The 19,085-nt window shown below is 46.0% G+C and overlaps 1 protein-coding gene across 3 annotated transcripts in view; it reads left to right on the forward strand.

The window, feature by feature from the left end:
- PACSIN2 (protein kinase C and casein kinase substrate in neurons 2) overlaps positions 1–19,085 on the forward strand; it is a 182,356-nt gene that overhangs the window by 120,642 nt on the left and 42,629 nt on the right. For all 3 annotated transcript variants that reach the window (XM_068278169.1, XM_068278168.1, XM_068278170.1), the window contains exon 2: positions 546–688. In XM_068278169.1, coding sequence (XP_068134270.1) covers positions 629–688 — 60 coding nt within the window. In that variant the 5' untranslated portion in view covers positions 546–628. The remainder of the gene's footprint in view (positions 1–545; positions 689–19,085) is intronic.

Below are 19,085 nucleotides of genomic sequence, written 5' to 3' on the forward strand. Positions count from 1 at the left end.
GTACAGTGTGTGTACAGTGTGTGTGTGAGTACAGTGTGTGTACAGTGTGTGTGTGAGTACAGTGTGTGTGTGTGTGTGTGTGTGTGTGTGTGTACAGTGTGTGTACAGTGTGTGTGTGTGTGTGTGTGTACAGTGTGTGTACAGTGTGTACACATGGCAGATGAGCAATTGATGCGCACTCTACAAGGGAGCACTGCCTTGTCTTGTCACTATGAATTGGCCATGAGCATCTATATGTTTCACAATGTCACTAGTTGCATTGGCATTAAATCTGGGGGGGGGGGGGGGGGGGAGAGAGAGATCCTCTGAGGATAGTCGTGTCAGTGATATGACTATGTACTCTGTAAAGTGCTGCAGAAGGTGTCCGTTCTAAATAAATCATTTATTGTGGTTGGGAGAGGAGTCAAGTCTACGAACATCCACTTTGTAACGTTAACATTAGTAGATTATCTTTTTGTGTGTGTGTTTTTGCTTCGCCTGCAGTAGGTTTGTCATTGGAAGCTATGTATTTGTAGGCTTATCGTGTTTTATGTGTTTTATTACAGGCACTGACTGTCTAGCGTAGAGGAAGGAAGACCCCCGGACGATCTCGGACCCCCATCACCTCGGCGTTCGCTCTTCAGACGCCATGTCTGGAAACTACGACGAATCCGTTGGAGTAGAGGTGTCAAGCGACAGCTTCTGGGAGGTGAGGCTTTGTAGGCAACTTCTGAGGTCTATCAAAATGGGCCGCAACCCTTGTACAGTCTTATGCTAGATACAATACAATTTTCAGACAGATTTACTGTCAGATCGATTATTTCCAACAGGTTCCAGTGTTCTACCCAGAAATTTTTTCCCAGCTTGGTGGCATGAAGAAGTAGCCGGGTGGGGTGCGAGGGGGGGGGGGGGGGGATGCAGGGGCGGGGCAACTCTGCTTACAACATAGGGGGAGGATAGCCGATTACAGCCGGGTGCTCACCAAAATTAGCCGGGTGGAGCACCCGGCTAAAAGAGACTGGGGAGAACACTGAATTCTGGTTGATTTTCCCATCGATTTTCCATGGGAGTGAACGGGAAATCGATCTGACAGTAAATCTGTCACAAAATTGTATCTTGTGTACCTAGCATTAAACTTGTGCTCTATAAGATGCAAATAATTTGGTTGGCATGCAAATTTCACACTGCTTGGAACTGTGTCAAAATCGACAGGGAGTTCATTTGATTGGCCTAAATCCAAGCTGCTTACTTTTAAAAATTAAATTTGCATGCAAGCCAGTCCATGTCCATCTTTAGTGGGCTTTAAGTGACACAGGACCTCTTTGTGATAGATTTGTAAACCTGATTTAAAGAGAACTTGAGGTCAGAGGGATATGGAGGCTGCCATACTGATTTCCTTTTAAAGCATGCAGATTGCCTGGCTGTCCTGCTGATCCTCTGCTCTAATGTTTAGCCATAGCCCCTGAACAAGCATGCAGCAGATCAGGTTTTTCTGACAGTCTGAGCCCTAGTTCATGTTATTGTGTTGGCGATTGCTAGTGGAAGAGGGCCCTTAAAGCGATCTTTCCCTGCTTTTAGTGAGCGATTTGCGATTTTTATAAGCACTTTTGTTTGGCGATTTGAGCTTTTCTTCCTGCAGACAATCAGGAAGTGAACTCTTTGACCTGGAAGTGAATATCTGTAATTTACTTTCTTTTGAAAAGTGCTCACAAAATCACTTTTTCAAGCTCTTAGCGATTTTCCTATACCTTGTATTGCAGTGATAACATTCAGGAAATGGTGCAGGACCCACGTTTGCGATCGGAAAGAAAGCTCATGTTAGAACACTCACATAGGAAATCATTGCACAAGTGCTTTGAAAGCGCATTTATAAATACAATAAATAATAATAATAATTTTAAAATAGCCAGCACTTAGAAAAAAAAACAAAAGCGCTCATAGTGTGAACAAGCCATAAAAATGCCCATACATCAGATGATGAATGGGCAGATCGATCAAGAGACTGATTTCCCTCTGATTGGAGAGAGATCTGTTGGCTTCCCATACACTGCAGAACTTTAGATGCAACATCCGCCACCCTCCCCTTAGTCTATAGCAATAAGCCCCATTGAGAACAGGCTGCAGAGTAGCTAAAAGGCTGTTTATACTGAGCACATAAGGTGAGAGGTATATGGAGGTTGCCATAATTATTCCCTTTTAAACAATACTAGTTGCCCGGCAGCCCTGCTGGTCTATTTGGCTGCAGTAGTGTCTTAATTACACCAGAAACAAGCATGCAGCTATTCTTGTCAGATCTGACAATCACGTCAGAAACACCTGATCTGCTGCATGCTTGTTCAGGGTCTATGGCTAAAAGTATTAGAGGCAGAGGATTTGCAGGGCAGCCAGGCAACTGGTATTGCTTAAAAGGAAATAAACATGGCAGCCTCCGTATCACTCTCACTTCGGGTTCACTTTAAACAGTTGGAGTCCCACTTAGGGTAGCCATACATCAGGCGACTTGGCAGCCGACATTGATCATCATAAATCGGGTCATATGAAGTATCGGCTTAGGTAAGTATATGTTTTTGTTTTATTTTTGCTTCAGACTCCCTTTAACACACACCTAGACTGTCTTGAGTAACTGTGTCTTCAGCACTGATCCCTTAGATCTCCTTTTGCACTCCTGTTTATGTAATTATTCATTTGTACTCCTGTTTATGCATGTTCTATCATCTACAGCTCTTATCTCTACTCTCAGCGGCGTATGTGCCAAACCCAATTCCGGGCACGACCCAGTCCTGCTTGGTGATTAAAATATTTCTGATATATATCTGGCGTTCAAGTATCATTTACCACGTGTACAATGCAACTGAATGGAGGTGTTGGTGCTTTTTTCCTCCGTTGTTGTGCTATTTTCACTTGTGTAACGTTGTTTGACGTGCAGGTCTGTTAGTGACCAATAGACGGACGCTGCATATAGAATATGACTGTTTGGATACATTCTAGCGGACATTGTGTCGTGTGTGTGTCCCGGCCATATAAAGCTGTATTGGAGAACAGAGAATGTCAATTAGATGCTAATTATTATGGTGTGCATGCAAATACAAATTGTTAGTGTGTGTATGTTAGTTCAAACTGCATACAGTTTGCATGCTAGTCCAAATAATTTGCATCTCACCGATCATCTGTATTGGAAAATACAGGTACTCATACTTTACTCGATTTTTCATCAGTCCATTAAGCGATTCCCTTTTTGGGCGATCAACTACAGTTTGGAACATGCGCTACAATCGAGATCCTATGCAATTTTCCTTCACTAATTGATCTGAACAATGTTGTGCCTCCATGCTCAGAAACAAAAAATTTATTGTGTTGATAGAAATCATGTGAACAGTAGTCGATTCATTTACAATCAACCAATATTTTCCATCCTGCCCGATTGAGTAAATTGATCGATACAACCAGATGTTAGCCAATTTCCATTGATCAAGCCGAATAGAACATTCGGACCTCCGAACCATAAGACACACCTAGACTTATGGGGCAAAAACCAGGGGAAAAAATATACTAAACCTGGTGTGTCCATGGGTGCAGGAGCGTCTTGTAGATGTTCTTCCCCAATTATTTTGTCCCCCTTGTACCTCGTGTCCTCCTCTGCCCCCTTTCCCCTCCGTGTCTGTCCTCCTGTGCCCCCCTCCTGTGTCCAAATGCCCCCCCCCCCCCGTTTATTCTCTTCTTATGCCCCCCCTCCCCTGTTTTTCCTCCTCTACCCCCTGTGTAGAAGTATATGCAGCAGCAGCAGCACGGCTCCAGCGGTGATCAGAAACCTCTCCTTTCCTGCACAGCTGTCCTAATGCCAGCTTCTTCTGATCGCATCATCAGAAGAAGCCAGCACTAGGGAAGCATTGAGAGAGTGGATAGGTCTCTGGAGCTGCTGGATGAGGTGAGCCGTACTGCATATGCTTGTGCACAGGGATCGGAGGAGACATGGGGAGAATACAGGGAGTCCCCAACATCGTGGCAGGTCAGCAGTTCATATCGGAACGCATTTGTAAGTTCGAGACGCCTTACATTTGGCATTTAAGACGTGGGGACTTTTTCTACCCATTTCGGGGGGGAAAAAGTGCGTCTTACATGCCAAAAAAATTCAGTAATTAGTTCTCACCCGATCTGATAAAATCGAATCAGATGGTCTATCGTACAGGAAGATCGATTAAGGCTTGGGGAACATAACCACTTGCAGTATGCAGGGCTGTGCGCGCGTTCGTGCATGCGGAAACTTGCGATTGCGATGTCCCAGAGTCAGGGGAGATTGGTGGCAAGGGACAGAAGTCCCCTGAGCCAATCTGTGCTTGTCTGCTGAGAATGATCACTGTTTTTGCTCAAAAACAGTGAGCATTCTCAAATGGTGCCACTGTGCTCCATCTCACTCGCTCGTTTCAGCTGCTCCCGCCGCCGATCTTTAAATGAATGAATGAATGGGAACAAAGTTCCCATTCATTCATTTCTCCTCTAGGGTCACGTGATTGCCGGCGTCAATGAGATGCCGGCGTCGCTTCTGAAGTAACACTGTAACGCATTACTAATGTGTGAGGACATTTTGTGGCCAAATAGTAAAATTACACCTACAGACATTAGGTAATACATTTTTCCCAGAGCGTCCCTGGGACAGCACCCCTCCTCTGAGACTTGTCTCCCCTCCCAATTCTGGACAGGAAGCTATTAAACAAACAAATTTGCATAATGGACAGCAGTACATGTATAAATACAAGCCACTTACAATGATCCTCAGTTGTTTTTCCTGTCCCGGACAGGAGCGGATGGAGGGGTCTCTGTGCTCCCATGTCAGGTGGCAGGTGCAGCGTGTGGGGCAGGCAATGACGGGCTGAGCAGGGGACTCAGTGTGCTATGCGCCCAGCGTGGTGGAGGCTTCTCCTTGGAGTGCGGAAGTTTTATGGACGGCAGAGCGCTAACCGGAAGTTCCGGCGGAAGCGCGATGACGTCATGTGCAGGCGTCCCACATGACTGGTCACATGATCAGGCCTGATTGCAGGCCCGCAGCGGTGATCATTACGGCGATTGGCTGCTGGACACAGAGGCAGCTGCTGGCAATTAAGGAGGAGGAGGGTAAGATTTAAAAAAGATCTGTTGTTTGTCCATGACTCAATGCTGTTTGGTGGATCATGGAGGACGCCGCAGGCCTTTCCTCACTGCAATCTGCAGGGACTGGCTCTGAACCCTCTCTGGTGAGACATTGTTTGTGTCTTTTCTGCGGAATATGCTGTTTAAGTTACACTGAGGGGACTGATAGTTTTTTTTCTTATCTATATATTTCAGCCTAAACTTCCAAAAGCTGACAAAGATAAGGAAAAGGATAAATCATCTCAGTCCACTCTGAGTAAACACTCATCATTCTCCAAAGAAAGGCGATGTGCTATCTGCAATAATCGCATATCCTCATCTGCTCCTTCATCTAAGAAATTATGTCAGTATTGTACAGATAAAATTGTCAAGGATGAATCCCCAGTAGTTTTCAAAGACTTAATGGGATGGATGCGCTCGGAGATGTCTTCAGCCATAAAAGAAATTAAGGATTCTGCTATAGCATCATCCTCATCAGCGGTAGCAGATCCTATGGAAGACATCCCACCTTTGGAGGGCACTTCCCCTATGGAGGGCACTTCGGCTATTCCTGATGTCACTGTCCCTATACCTTCCCTATCTATTCCTAAGAGAAAGAGGGGAGAGGATTCAGAGGAGTCAGAAAATTCTGGGGAGGAGGGTGAAATATCTTCCTTTGAAGAGATTTCCGCTGAGGATACATCTGATAGACCAGACAAAGGGCAGAAATTTGCTTTTTCTCCGGACCTAATGAAGAATCTGTTATCTGATATGCATACGGCTATGGGTATTACAGTTGAACAGAGGACTTTGACACCCTTGGATCAGATGTACGAAGGTTTGTCAGATCCCCAGTCCAGTTTTATCCCAGTTCATTCTTCTCTAAAAAATATGATTAAGAAGGAGTGGGATGAACCTGAAAAGAGAGCCTTTTGGCCTCGGTCATTAAATCGTAGATACCCGTTTTGTGCGGAGGACCAGAAATTCTGGGGTACATCTCCCAAGCTTGACCCATCTTTTTCCAGGGTGTCAAAGAAAACAGATTTGCAGTTCGAAAATTTTGGAAACTTAAAGGATCCAATTGACAAAAAAGCGGATAATCTCCTCAGAAGAGCATGGGAGTCCTCATCACTAACTTTTAAACCTGCAGTAGCTTCAACAGCAGTGGGTAGGTCCCTGAAATACTGGTTGATGGAAACACAGGACAAGATTGCTTCTGGTGTTCCTAGGGAGGAGATATTGAAGGACTTTCCAAAACTATTCAATTCCACCAATTATCTCACTGATGCAGCAGATGATACGGTGAAGTTGACAGCCAGGACCACTGCCTTAGTAATTTCTGCTAGACGTGGTATATGGGTAAAGACGTGGCAGGGAGATAACTCTTCCCACTCTAAATTATGTAGTCTACCTTGTGAGGGGGAATTTCTTTTTGGCTCTAAGTTAGAGCAGACTTTGGAAAGAACTGCTGATGCTAAAAAGAATTTTCCTGTTAAAAGGAGGACCTTTCCACCCAAACGCTCCTTTCGTTCCTCTAAACCTGAACAAGACTTCATCGAGAAAGAGATGGGGTCCAAGTAGGCCTCAGAAAGCCAAATCAAATTTTGCCCATACCTCCCAGCAAAATAAACAATGACGTCAGGATCCCGGTGGGGGGAAGACTGGCCCATTTTTACGAGCAGTGGCTCCTTCTTCCTCAAAATCTCTGGTTACAGAAAATTGTGTTAGAAGGGTATGCCATATAATTTCAGTATCCCCCCCCTCGAAGGTTCTGGGTAAATCAAAGACCAAAGACAGAGATTCAAGCAAGGGCATTACAAAACGAAGTGACTATGTTACTACAAAAAAGAGTTATCAGAGAAGTCCCATCATGCCAGAGGGGTCAGGGATATTATTCACCGGTCTTTCTTGTAAAAAAGCCTCAGGGGGAGTTCCGCTTCATCCTCAATCTGAAAGGGTTGAACAAGGCCGTAAAATATCGAAGATTCAGGATGGACAATATCACCTCTGTTATAAGTCTGTTACAGAAGGATTGCTTCCTGGCATCATTGGATCTCAGGGACGCCTATCTACACATCCCGATAGAGCTACGGTCTCAGCAGTTCCTAAGGTTTGCCATCAGCATTCAGGAAGAGGTAAGGCACTTCCAGTTTAACGCTTTACCTTTTGGATTAGCCTCGGCTCCTTGGTTGTTCACGAAGGTCATGTCCGAGGTCTTAGCTGTTTTGAGGAAAAGATCTATTAATGTTTTGGCCTACCTGGATGATCTTTTGTTTTGGGGTGACTCAGTAAATTCCTTGAAAATCCAGATTAATTCAGCTCTGGAGTTGCTCCAATCTCTAGGATGGCTTATTAACTGGTCTAAATCATCTATTCAACCTAAACAGACTATGGAATATTTAGGTTTTGTTATTTCTACTTGTGATGAGAAAGTGTTTTTGCCTCAGAGAAAGATAACTGCTATTCTTAATACTGTTCTTTCTTTTCAGACCACAGGTGCCATTACGCTAAGAAGGGCTATGTCAGTTCTAGGTCTTCTAACCTCCTCCTTCCCTGCAGTCCAGTGGGGACAACTCCATTCAAGAATACTGCAAAATTGGATCCTAAAGAATTGGAACAGAAAGGTGACGTCCTTAGAAAGAAGATTGCTAATTCCTTTCAGAGTAAAGGCAGCTCTCAGCTGGTGGCAGAATCCAGTTCGTCTGTCCGAAGGTCGACCGTGGTTTTCTCCAGTCGAAAAGATCATGACAACAGACGCCAGCTCCTGGGGATGGGGGGCTCATATAGACTCACTACCAGCACAGGGTCAGTGGTCCACTTTGATGAAAGGAAGATCGTCAAACAGCAGAGAGTTACAGGCAGTATGGATGGGCCTACTTCACTTTTGCAATTACATCAGCCACTGTCATGTTCTAGTACGTTCAGACAACGCCAGTGTAGTGGCATACATCAACAGGCAAGGAGGAACGAAAAGTCATCTTTTATGGTCTCAGACCTCAAAAATCCTATTGTGGGCGGAGAAAAATCTAAAATCCATCAGAGCAGTGCATCTGAGGGGTGTAAACAATTATCTTGCGGATTACCTAAGCAGATCGGCTCTAAAGCAGGACGAGTGGACCCTGAATTCGGAGGTTTTCCAGGAGATCTGCATGACATGGACACATCCAGAAGTGGATCTATTTGCAAGGAGGAGCAACGCAAGGTGTCAACTCTTTTGTTCCCTATGGCCCCAGGACAGGCCATGGGCGATAGATGCCTTTTCGATAGATTGGAGCATCAGACTAATGTATGCTTTTCCCCCTCTATCCCAGATCCCGAAGGTTCTCAGCAAGATTTGTCGAGACAAGGCTCGATTAATTCTGATAGTTCCATTTTGGCCGAAAAGACCGTGGTTCAGTCTATTACAGAGGTTATCGATCAGTCCTCCGTTGCTTTTACCTCAACGTCCGGATCTATTGCAGCAGGGGCCAGTTTTTCATCCAAATCTTCAGCAGATGCGTCTCTCTGCATGGAACCTGAGTGGAACATTTTGAAGTCTAAGGGGTTTTCAGATGGTCTTTCGGAAACCTTGATTCAAAGTCGAAAGAAAGTGACAAGAGTAATTTATCAGAAGGCCTGGCGAGTCTATAATAGCTGGTGTTTGGAGAGATCTATGAATGTTCATTCATCAACATCAGTTTTAGAATTCCTGCAGGCAGGGTTTGAAAAAGGACTGAGTATTAGTACATTAAAAGTTCAGACAGCGGCAATCACTGTTTTCCTACAAAGAAGGTTAGCCCAGGAGGAGTTCATTCTTCGTTTTTTTCAGGCAATTAAGAGGTTACGTCCAGTGTTGGTTCCGAGAACCCCGTCTTGGGATTTAAACATAGTCTTACAGGCTATGTGTGGTCCTCCCTTTGAACCAATTGACCAAGTTTCGGAAAAATTGTTATCCTTGAAGATGGCATTTCTTCTTGCAATTACTTCGGCAAGAAGGGTAGGAGAGTTACAGGCTTTGTCAATTAAACCTCCCTACTGTATTATTTCAGAAGACAAGGTTACTTTGAGGCCAGATATTGCCTTCCTTCCAAAAGTAGTCTCAACTTTTCACAGAACTCAGGAGATATTTCTTCCTTCATTTTGTGAGAAACAGTCTAATGAAAAAGAGAAACAGCTTCATTGTCTGGATGTCAGAAGGTGTCTACTTCAATACTTGGAGAGGTCTAAATCATGGAGGAAGACAGATGCTTTGTTCATCCTGTTTGCTGGAAAGAATAGGGGGCTCCGTGCATCAAAGCCAACTATTGCTAGATGGATAAGACAGGCTATTCTAATGGCATATCAATCACAGGGTAAGGTCCTTCCAACATCTGTCAAAGCTCATTCTACAAGAAGTGTCGCAACCTCATGGGCAGAGAGGGCTGGAGCTTCCATCGAGCAGATTTGTAGAGCGGCTACCTGGTTCAGCCAGAACACATTTGTAAAACATTACAGACTAAATTTATTATCAAGTGGTGATCTAGCCTTTGGTAGAAAAGTTCTACAGGCAGTAGTCCCACCCTAATGAGAATCTTGTTTATCGTCTCAGAGGAGGGGTGCTGTCCCAGGGACGCTCTGGGAAAGACCACACTTACCTTCGGTAAGGTCTTTTCCAGTAGTCCAGGGGACAGCACCCCTACTTCCCACCCTATGTGGGAAACTATTAAGAAGAAATTTTGCAAGCATCGTATGGTGAGTCCGGGTCATCTTTGTTATTACTGAGGATCATTGTAAGTGGCTTGTATTTATACATGTACTGCTGTCCATTATGCAAATTTGTTTAATAGCTTCCTGTCCAGAATTGGGAGGGGAGACAAGTCTCAGAGGAGGGGTGCTGTCCCCTGGACTACTGGAAAAGACCTTACCGAAGGTAAGTGTGGTCTTTTTTTAATATGTATGTCAAGGGGTATAATTATTATTATTATTATTATTATTATTATTATTATATTATTGGCTTGTGATTAGTGAGGGATTTAAAACTGAAAAAATGCACCTTTATTTCCAAATAATATATTGTCCCCATACTTTGTACTAGGGATATAGTTTAAACGTTGCACTAACCTGGAGAAATAGACAAATAAAATGTGTGGCTTTTATCCACAGTTTTACGTTTTATTTTAAAACTATAATGGGCGAAAAATGAGAAAAAAAATTTTAAATTTTTTTTCTTCTTATTCCCCTTAACATGCATTGAGGATAAAATAATTCTTAGCATAATGTACCACCCAAAGAAAACCTAATTGGTGTCAGAAAAAACAAGGTATAGATCATTTTGTAGTGATAAGTAGTGATAAAGTTATTGGGGAATGAAAGGGAGGAGCACTGAAACGTGAAAATTCCTCTTGTCCATAAGGTGAAAACAACCCGTGGGCTCAAGTGGTTTAGGTGGGCACATCGTTTCTCATTCTTGCAAACAGAAGATCCAATTTTCTATAAGCTGTGTATAATTCATGTGTTTTCGGGGTTCTGAGATGGATTGATTTGCTTGTATCGCTGAGTCTTGACGCTGACATTAATAGCGGTGTTTTGGTTGGCTATCGCTGGCACTTGTAGCGGCGTTCCCTTCTTTTCTTTCCTCTGCATATTGTTCTACCGGGAAGAACAGCGAGGTGAGGTCATCTGGAAGTTCTATAGGAAACTTGTAACAATCGCAATGACTCATCGGCCAGCATTCGCTCAGGATTCCTCTCTGCGGCGGGTGAAAGGAAGCCCCTCGCCGGAGTTCACGTGTCCTGGAATCTGGGCAGGAGGCCCATTCTCCAGGCTGACCCCCACATAATCCGACACGCGATTGATAAAAACGTCTGGCAGCTGCTTTGTGTTGTACGCTTTCCCTACTTTCTCCTCATCGATCTTAGTCATATATTTTGTGGAGAGACGCTTCAGATGTCTGTAACCCCAATACCAAAGTCGTTTTCTTTTGAAGTAAACTTGTCGGGTACAGCAAACTTGTGCAATCATGATTTAGGATGTGAAAATCAGCTGAATACTCACCTCACGAGGCAGGGATGTGGATCCCAGCGACGTCCCATGATGACGTGATCCCTGATCCATCTTCCTGCCAGCGGGTACATGTGCGACATCAAGGGGGTAAATGCGAGTTCAAGATCGCAGTAGTTAGGTAGTTATTTAGTAAGGAGTTCAAGGCAAGACTCCCCATCACTGCATGGTGGCCTCTTGAGCGCGTCCCAGTGGCGGCAGCTCTTGAGCGCGTCCCAGTGGCGGCAGCTCTTGAGCGCGTCCCAGTGGCGGCAGCTCTTGAGCGCGTCCCAGTGGCGGCAGCTCTTGAGCGCGTCCCAGTGGCGGCAGCTCTTGAGCGCGTCCCAGTGGCGGCAGCTCTTGAGCGCGTCCCAGTGGCGGCAGCTCTTGAGCCCGTCCCAGTGGCGGTAGCTCTTGAGCCCGTCCCAGTGGCGGCAGCTCTTGAGCCCGTCCCAGTGGCGGCAGCTCTTGAGCCCGTCCCAGTGGCGGCAGCTCTTGAGCCCGTCCCAGTGGCGGCAGCTCTTGAGCCCGTCCCAGTGGCGGCAGCTCTTGAGCCCGTCCCAGTGGCGGCAGCTCTTGAGCCCGTCCCAGTGGCGGCAGCTCTTGAGCCCGTCCCAGTGGCGGCAGCTCTTGAAAACAGCGCCTATGGCAGACACTGAAATCCACCCATGGGTTGGGTTGAATTAGTTGTGTCCAAGTTTGGGGGAAGCATGGCCTATAAGAATAGAGTATCCCAATGGGTCAGCCTATACATATCCCCTAAGTAACAGTTGGGCAGCATGTCCCACCAAAAGAAGTAACTAGGCAGCAGAATGTCCCCCAGATAAAAAACTAGGAACTGTATGGAGAACAGCAGGAATGCTATGGAGCCCCACCCCCAGTAAGAGGCGCCTATGGCACATGCTATGCCTGCACCCCTGTAGATACGCCTCTGGTCCCGATCCCCAGCTGTGGCATCAGTTGTTAGGTATGTACGCACCTTTTATTTGAGACCATTTACATTGATAACTTTAAGGCACTTTTTACAGAATGTGCTAAATGCCTCCCCAATAGGAACACACAAAAAATAGAAATCAAATCCAATTTTTGAGTGACACCAAACTAAAATAAGTTTTGGCTGAAGTTGTGTTTTGCCCCAAGGTGGACATCTGCTCAGTTTGCGGATAGGCTTGAGCTTGGATGGGGCTCACATCTGATGGCTGAGTTTGGCTGAGGAGCACGTGTTGGGCGTGGGGCCTGCAGGCAGGGTGCCTGTATATCTTGGCGCTCTGCGATGAGTAAACGGAGCGGAGAGTGGAAGGACTGTAGAGAGATCTGGGTCACAACGGGACAATCCTTCCCTTCCTATTCACGCTGCTGGAATTTATTCACAAGGCCCACTGTCACATTGTGCAGAACAGAGGCCTGGCTGTTCCCCCCGCACAGCTCCGCTCTGTATCGCTCTATAAATCCGTCTTCTGTCACCCGGTGCTGTGAATGAGGCCCGCTACCCGGTCACAGGAGGAAGCGGGGAACATTGCTGGACTCTTCCACACTACAGACAGCTCCTGTATCGCCGTATGTTCAGCCCGTGAATAGAGGAGAGGCAGGAAACTCCTCTCTGAAATCCTATCCGGGCCCTCCACGCTGGAATCCTAAACAGAAGCCTCCCTTTTACATGACGGAACACGTGTGGCGTTGTCACCCAGCAGCTGTGCTGTCTGCAGGCTCAGGAGTTTGTTTATGGAATGGGATAGATTTCAAGAGCCGCTACTACTGCCCAAATATTAGTTCACTTTGCAGAAAGAGCTTTAAAGAGAACCTGAACCGAAAAATAAAAAGTGAAATTGTGCTGACCCCGATGTGGCTTCCATGTCACCGCTTACACAGACTTACATGCAATCTCTTTAGAATAGGTAAAGCGCTCAACAGATCCTGCACTAAGATTTCACCACATCTACCCTTTTCAAAAAGTAGGAAAAGCTGTGGTGCAACAGACAATTACAAATGTTTTTAACAAATTACATTTCCTCTGCTCTCTTCTGACACTTCAGTCAGAGTCAAAGGACACAGCAGCTGCTGAGAGCTTTCTCTCACATACACACAGGGTTAACAGATGCACTGTGAGGGGAATTCCCCCTCCCATCATGGCTCAAGTCTGCCTTCAGATTTGGCATCTGTAAAGTGTGAAAGTATTTTGATAACCGTAAACAAAGAGGTTGCCAGTGAAATGTATACATCAGTACTAAGCAGCACTTCCCAAACAATTCCTATCTCAAGTGAAAAAAACCATGTTAATCGATCGTGTTCCCTTAACCTTCCTGGCGGTAAGCCCGAGCTAAGCTAAGGATATCTCTGCCCCTGGTGGGGCGATTTGCCACATCGAAAGTGCTGTGCGCGCAGCTAGCACTTTGCTAGCCGCGTGCACAGCTTGATCGCCACCGCTTTGCGGCGATCGCCCGCACGCAGCGGCGGAAGAGGCCCCGCCAGAGCCCTGCGCTGCCCGGATCAATGAGTTCCGGGCAGCGCTATGGGCTGGATCGGAGGCGTCTGACGTCAGGACGTCGGCTGACGTCCATGACGTCATTCCGATCGTCGCCATGGCGACAGGAGAAGCCAAACAGTTTGCTATTGATGCCGGCGACGATCGCACTAGAGGGACACATGCGCCCTCTAGTGGTGTTTCATGTAGCTACCACTCTGGTAGCTTTACATGAAACAAAAAAAAATAAATAAAAAAAAAATGGATTTCTGCCTATTTGGCAGAAAAAATAAACCGCCAGGAAGGTTAAGTACCTCTTTTACAGGATTGAGTGCAATTCAGTACTGTGTATACTTTAATGTTAACCAGTAAAGTACATCTAGAATCCAGCAAGCCCCCATTTTTATCTACCAGACAGTTTGTGTTGGTACATGCTGCATTGCTCGTGTGTTCGCCATACTGTACTGTGTAATTCATCTGCTGAAGGTGATTTTATCAAATAATCACCAGTTTCTAGAATCTAGATAACATCTTTTTCCCGGGAGACTGACGTCTTTCTTGCATAACGCACGTACAGCTGTGTCCTACCAGTGTGGCAACATTTCATAGTATTACTGCCCTTAATGGGTTACAATTTCCATAATTCCTCTGTGTGACTCTGAAGGTGGTGTGCGCACAGCCTGTCCAAAAGGATTTTGCATGTGTTGATGGGTAGAAATGGAAGGGGGTGTTTGTTGGGGACAAAAACTGTTTGTTGGGTTATCACTGGGACAAAAAAAGAAAAACACCATTTTTTCCACATCGAAAAATGGTCTTGTTCACAGGGCTGTGGAGTCGGAGTCGAGGAATTGGAGCAATTCTGGGTACCTGGAGTCAGTGGTTTCATAAACTGAGATGTCGGATGATTTTTGTACTGACTCCACAGCTTCAAGGATCCTGTGTTGTGTATATACATCCGTTCACACGTGTCCGTCCACAATGTATCCTTTTCGGTAAGCATAACCACCAAAATTGGAATCATCATGATTTCACCAAGACAGCAAATCTGTTTCCTAAAGAAGCCTGTCGTAGAAGCGCATCTGCTCCAGATTCCAAGCGGACCATTGGAGCGCACTGTTCGCTCCTTCTGGCCGTTGGAGATCCAGTCAAGTGGGAGCTGAGGTTTCTGGTCCACTTTAACGAGTCATTAGAGATGGTGCCATCGATGCTACTAATTCCTAGTTGATGCAGATTTTATGCTAATTGTATGCATATTTATGCTGCTCGGAATTGTGGCAGGAGCTCTATTTGGTCCTCTTTAACACTGCATTCATTTGCATAAAATTGCATCCATTTGGAATAATTATAATTTCATATACCCTCTTGATTCATATTCTTTAATCATAACTAATTATGCAGCGCAGGTAACTATAACTTTTTTTTTTACCGGAAGGCTGCTGGCCTTTACATTTAGGCTGGAGATCCCCTTTAAAGGACAACTGTAGTGAGAGGGACTTGGAGGCTGACATATTTATTTCCTGTTAAACAGTTCCAGTTGTCTGGCAGCCCTGCTGGTCTATTTGGCTGCAGTAGTGTCTGAATAACACCAGAAACAAGCTTGCAGCTAATCCAGTCAGATCTGACAATTAGGCCCCGTTCACATCTAAAATAGCTAAACGCTAGCGATTACCGCTAGCGTTTTGGAGTGATTTATTTCCATGAAAAACGCGGGGAAAAAAATCACTAGATGAATTAGCGTTTTGGGAGCGATCGCGATTAGCGGTTCTATACATGCTAGTAGCGATCACTTCAGAATCACTCGCAAACCGCTGCACGTAATGCATTTGCGATTAGCGATAATCGCAAAACGCCCACAACCGCGGCAGTGAGAACACTACCAGAGGGTACAATAGGACCAGCGGTTTGCGGGAATCGCGCGGTTCCCTCTTAGGTGTGAATGAGTGTCAAAAACATCTGATCTGCTGCATGCTTGATCAGGGGTTATGGCTAAAAGTATTAAAGGACTGCCCGGCAACTAGTATTGCTTAAAGGGACATAAATATGGCAGCCTCCAGGGGCATACCCAGGATTTTCAAAGGGGGGATTCCTGAAAGGTCTCCTTCAGCCACGCACAATACAGTATAATAATATGGTAGGACATCATGCTGGGTACACATAATGCAATTTCCCGTCCGACTGACAGGATCTGACGATTATTTCTTAAATGTCCGATCTGCTCCCCACCGACAACAGGATACATCAGGAGCAGTTTGGCTACAGATAATGACGAGAGCCCGACACTGCTAATGAAGGAGAAAGTGAAGCATTCACACAGCAGGGCACCGCGTGCTGTGCATACACACTGCTGCTCCGTGCTCTGCACACACGCTGCTGCTCCGTGCTCTGCACACACGCTGCTGCGCCGTGCTCTGCACACACGCTGCTGCGCCGTGCTCTGCACACACGCTGCTGCGCCGTGTTCTGCACACACGCTGCTGCGCCGTGTTCTGCACACACGCTGCTGCGCCGTGTTCTGCACACACGCTGCTGCGCCGTGTTCTGCACACACGCTGCTGCGCCGTGCTCTGCACACACGCTGCTGCTCCATCCAAAGTCAACTGTAGCAGGGAAAGAAAGGGGGCGGGGCTGTGAGCTGCAGGATGCCTGCAGATATTCTGGTGTCTCAGCATGTGCCTGTCCCCAAACACTGCACCGTCCCTGGTCTGAGGGGGGATTCTGGGCAGCTGTAATCCCACCTCCCCCCTGCGTTTGCCTATAGCCTCCATATCCCTTTCACTACAGTTGTCCATTGAAGGATACCTCTACTTTCTGAGACAGTCGGGAAGAGGATAGTTGTTCTGGTGTACAAGTATGTTTAATGCGGATTCTGTGCAGTTTGGAATGTGGCCAGTCAGACGCAGATTTGACCCTTTCTATGCTGGAGCATGCATAGCAGAGCGCCACAGTCATTGCTTTGCTTCACAGCAGGAAGAGTTAAAGTGCTTTACCAGTGCGCTGTGCCTGTTTGCTAATTAGCACCGGGATGGGTATAAATACCCGCAGCCCAGATGAGCCTGACGCCTCTGTGATGACTAACAGGGAAATGTGTAAACGTTGCTATATAAAGCGGCGTGTGGGGAGCTGCAGGGTTAACACCTGGATCACAGCCGCCGGGTGACGAACACGCTTGTCTCCTGCAGGAATCCGGAGCATTCACAATTTATATACATTGATAATCCGCTGTCTGTGCAGCGCTGACACCTCTGGCCTTGTGCAACCAGCAGCTAGAAGAGAAGGCCTACATTGTGTATACTGAGAGAGGAACCTCTATCACCAGCCGGGGGACCTGTCCAACCTCATTCCTAACCTGCTTCATCTGCACTGCTAATCCCTTCCCAAACTGCCCTCATACAGGAGACTCGATACAATACAGGGACATTTGTAATGCGGTTTTCCCCCATAGGACTCGCAGCGCATAGAACTGTCTCAGACAGGCCTGGATTTATCTTACAGGAGCCTATAAAGCACCTTAGACTGCGACCTCCATGAACCTACAAACCCATATTGCTACCCCCCCCCCCTCCTCTTCGTCACTTCTCCCTTACTTCCCTTGCCTGTCATAGGTAGCTGCAGGTGTCCCTTAGCATTAGGTAGCCAGAGGTACAATAAGTAGCTAGAGGTGCCTCCAAGTATTAGGTAGCTAGAGGAACCACAATATTAAGTAGCTAGAGGTGCTCCTGACTGCAGAGAGATCTCGTCAGTGGAATGCTGGGAGCTGGGTGAGTAACTTCTCATTTACTCTCTCATCAGGACTCTGCATAGGGGAGAAGGGAGAGAGGCGCTCGGGGAGGGGAGTGAGACACCTTTCCATCAGGCGCCTGTAGGCATGTGCCTATAGTACCTATATGGTAAATCTGACCCTGGTCTCAGATCAATATGGTGTTGCAGGCTGGACTGTTACAGAGGAAATAGTCAGGTGTTCATAAATGCCAGACTAAAAAGGTGTCTTTTCAGCTTGGACTTAAATGCTTCCTTCCAGGGATGGAGTTGTTCTGATTGGGTGTGTTAGGGAGTTCCAAGGTGTAGGGGCAGCATGACAGAAGGCTCTGTTTCCAAATGTTTAGAGGTGTACTCTGGGGGTGACCAAGTTATTAGATTCTTTTGATCTGAGATTATGGTGGGTGGGGGAGCCGGGGATCAGTCCTTCAGGTATCCATGGCCCAGATTGTGCATGTGATGGCTCGGTCCTGCGACTATTGATACCATATCTTTATACACATCTGTGCTGGCAGCATCTGGCCACTGCTCCTCGTTAACTGACCTGAACTTATATGCTTGGAAGGCCCAACCTCTCAGGTTTAGTCTCAGGTTTATCATATCATAGCACAGGGGTGGGCAGCGTTTTTGACTCGTGAGCCACAATGGATACTTAAAGAGAAACTCCGACCAAGAATTGAACTTTATCCCAATCAGTAGCTGATACCCCCTTTTACATGAGAAATCTATTCCTTTTCACAAACAGACCATCAGGGGGCGCTGTATGACTAATATTGTGGTGAAACCCCTCCCACAAGAAGCTCTGAGGACCGTGGTACTTATGGCAGTTTCCTGTCTGTGAACCCTGTTGCATTGTGGGAAATAGTTGCTTACAGCTTTTTCGAACTGCCGAAACAGCAAGCAGCAGCTACATCACCTGCCAGCAGTAAAAATGTCACCATGTAATAAATGTCAGAATATAAATCAGGGATTTAAAATATTTTACAATGGGAAAACACTGACTAAATCCTTTATACATAATTATTGTAAAAATGAAGCACTTTTTTATTACATTATTTTCACTGGAGTTCCTCTTTAAATTTGGCCAGACCCTTCAGTATAGGTAGCAGATATGCACTCCTACTCTTCCAGGTTGATGCAGGTTTTATGCTAATTTTGTACAAATCTACACAGACTGGAAATAGACCAATCAGGGAAAAAAATCTGCTGCGTTTGATTCGGGGCTGTGGAGTTGTTACAAATATCATCCAACTTTGACTCCAGTTTATGAAACCACGACTCCAGGTGCCCAAAAAATACTCCGAGCCCTGGACTCCAGTGCCCTGGTTTGATTGGCACGCTTCAAAGATGAATAGATTTGCAAAAAAATTGTACCAATTCAGAATTGGGACAGAAAGGAGGTGGCAGTGAATCTGTCCCTGGAAGTGAGGAATTTTGTTTCTATACATGATTTATATTCACTTGTCATCCTAATTGCCACCACACACCCGACCAACCAACTTCGGCCCGACATTTTACGGCATGTGCAATCGACAATACTACCAATCTCCATCCCGAAATTGGTCACTTTGTCGGTCGGGCATGCACTTGGCATAATATATAATAATCGAATTGGATGATCGATCGGCCGCCAAGTCGTCTGATGTATGGCCACCTTTACTGAAAGTCGTCAATCAGATTTGATCAGAGAGGGATCTATCTGATGGTTGATCTGGTGGCAGATGGACAGATATATGGTCACCTTTAATCCCTCTGTAATGATAATGGAGCAGAGTGGTCTGTACAGGTA

This window comes from Hyperolius riggenbachi, chromosome 3 (assembly GCF_040937935.1).
Source record: "Hyperolius riggenbachi isolate aHypRig1 chromosome 3, aHypRig1.pri, whole genome shotgun sequence".
Lineage (NCBI taxonomy): Eukaryota > Metazoa > Chordata > Amphibia > Anura > Hyperoliidae > Hyperolius > Hyperolius riggenbachi.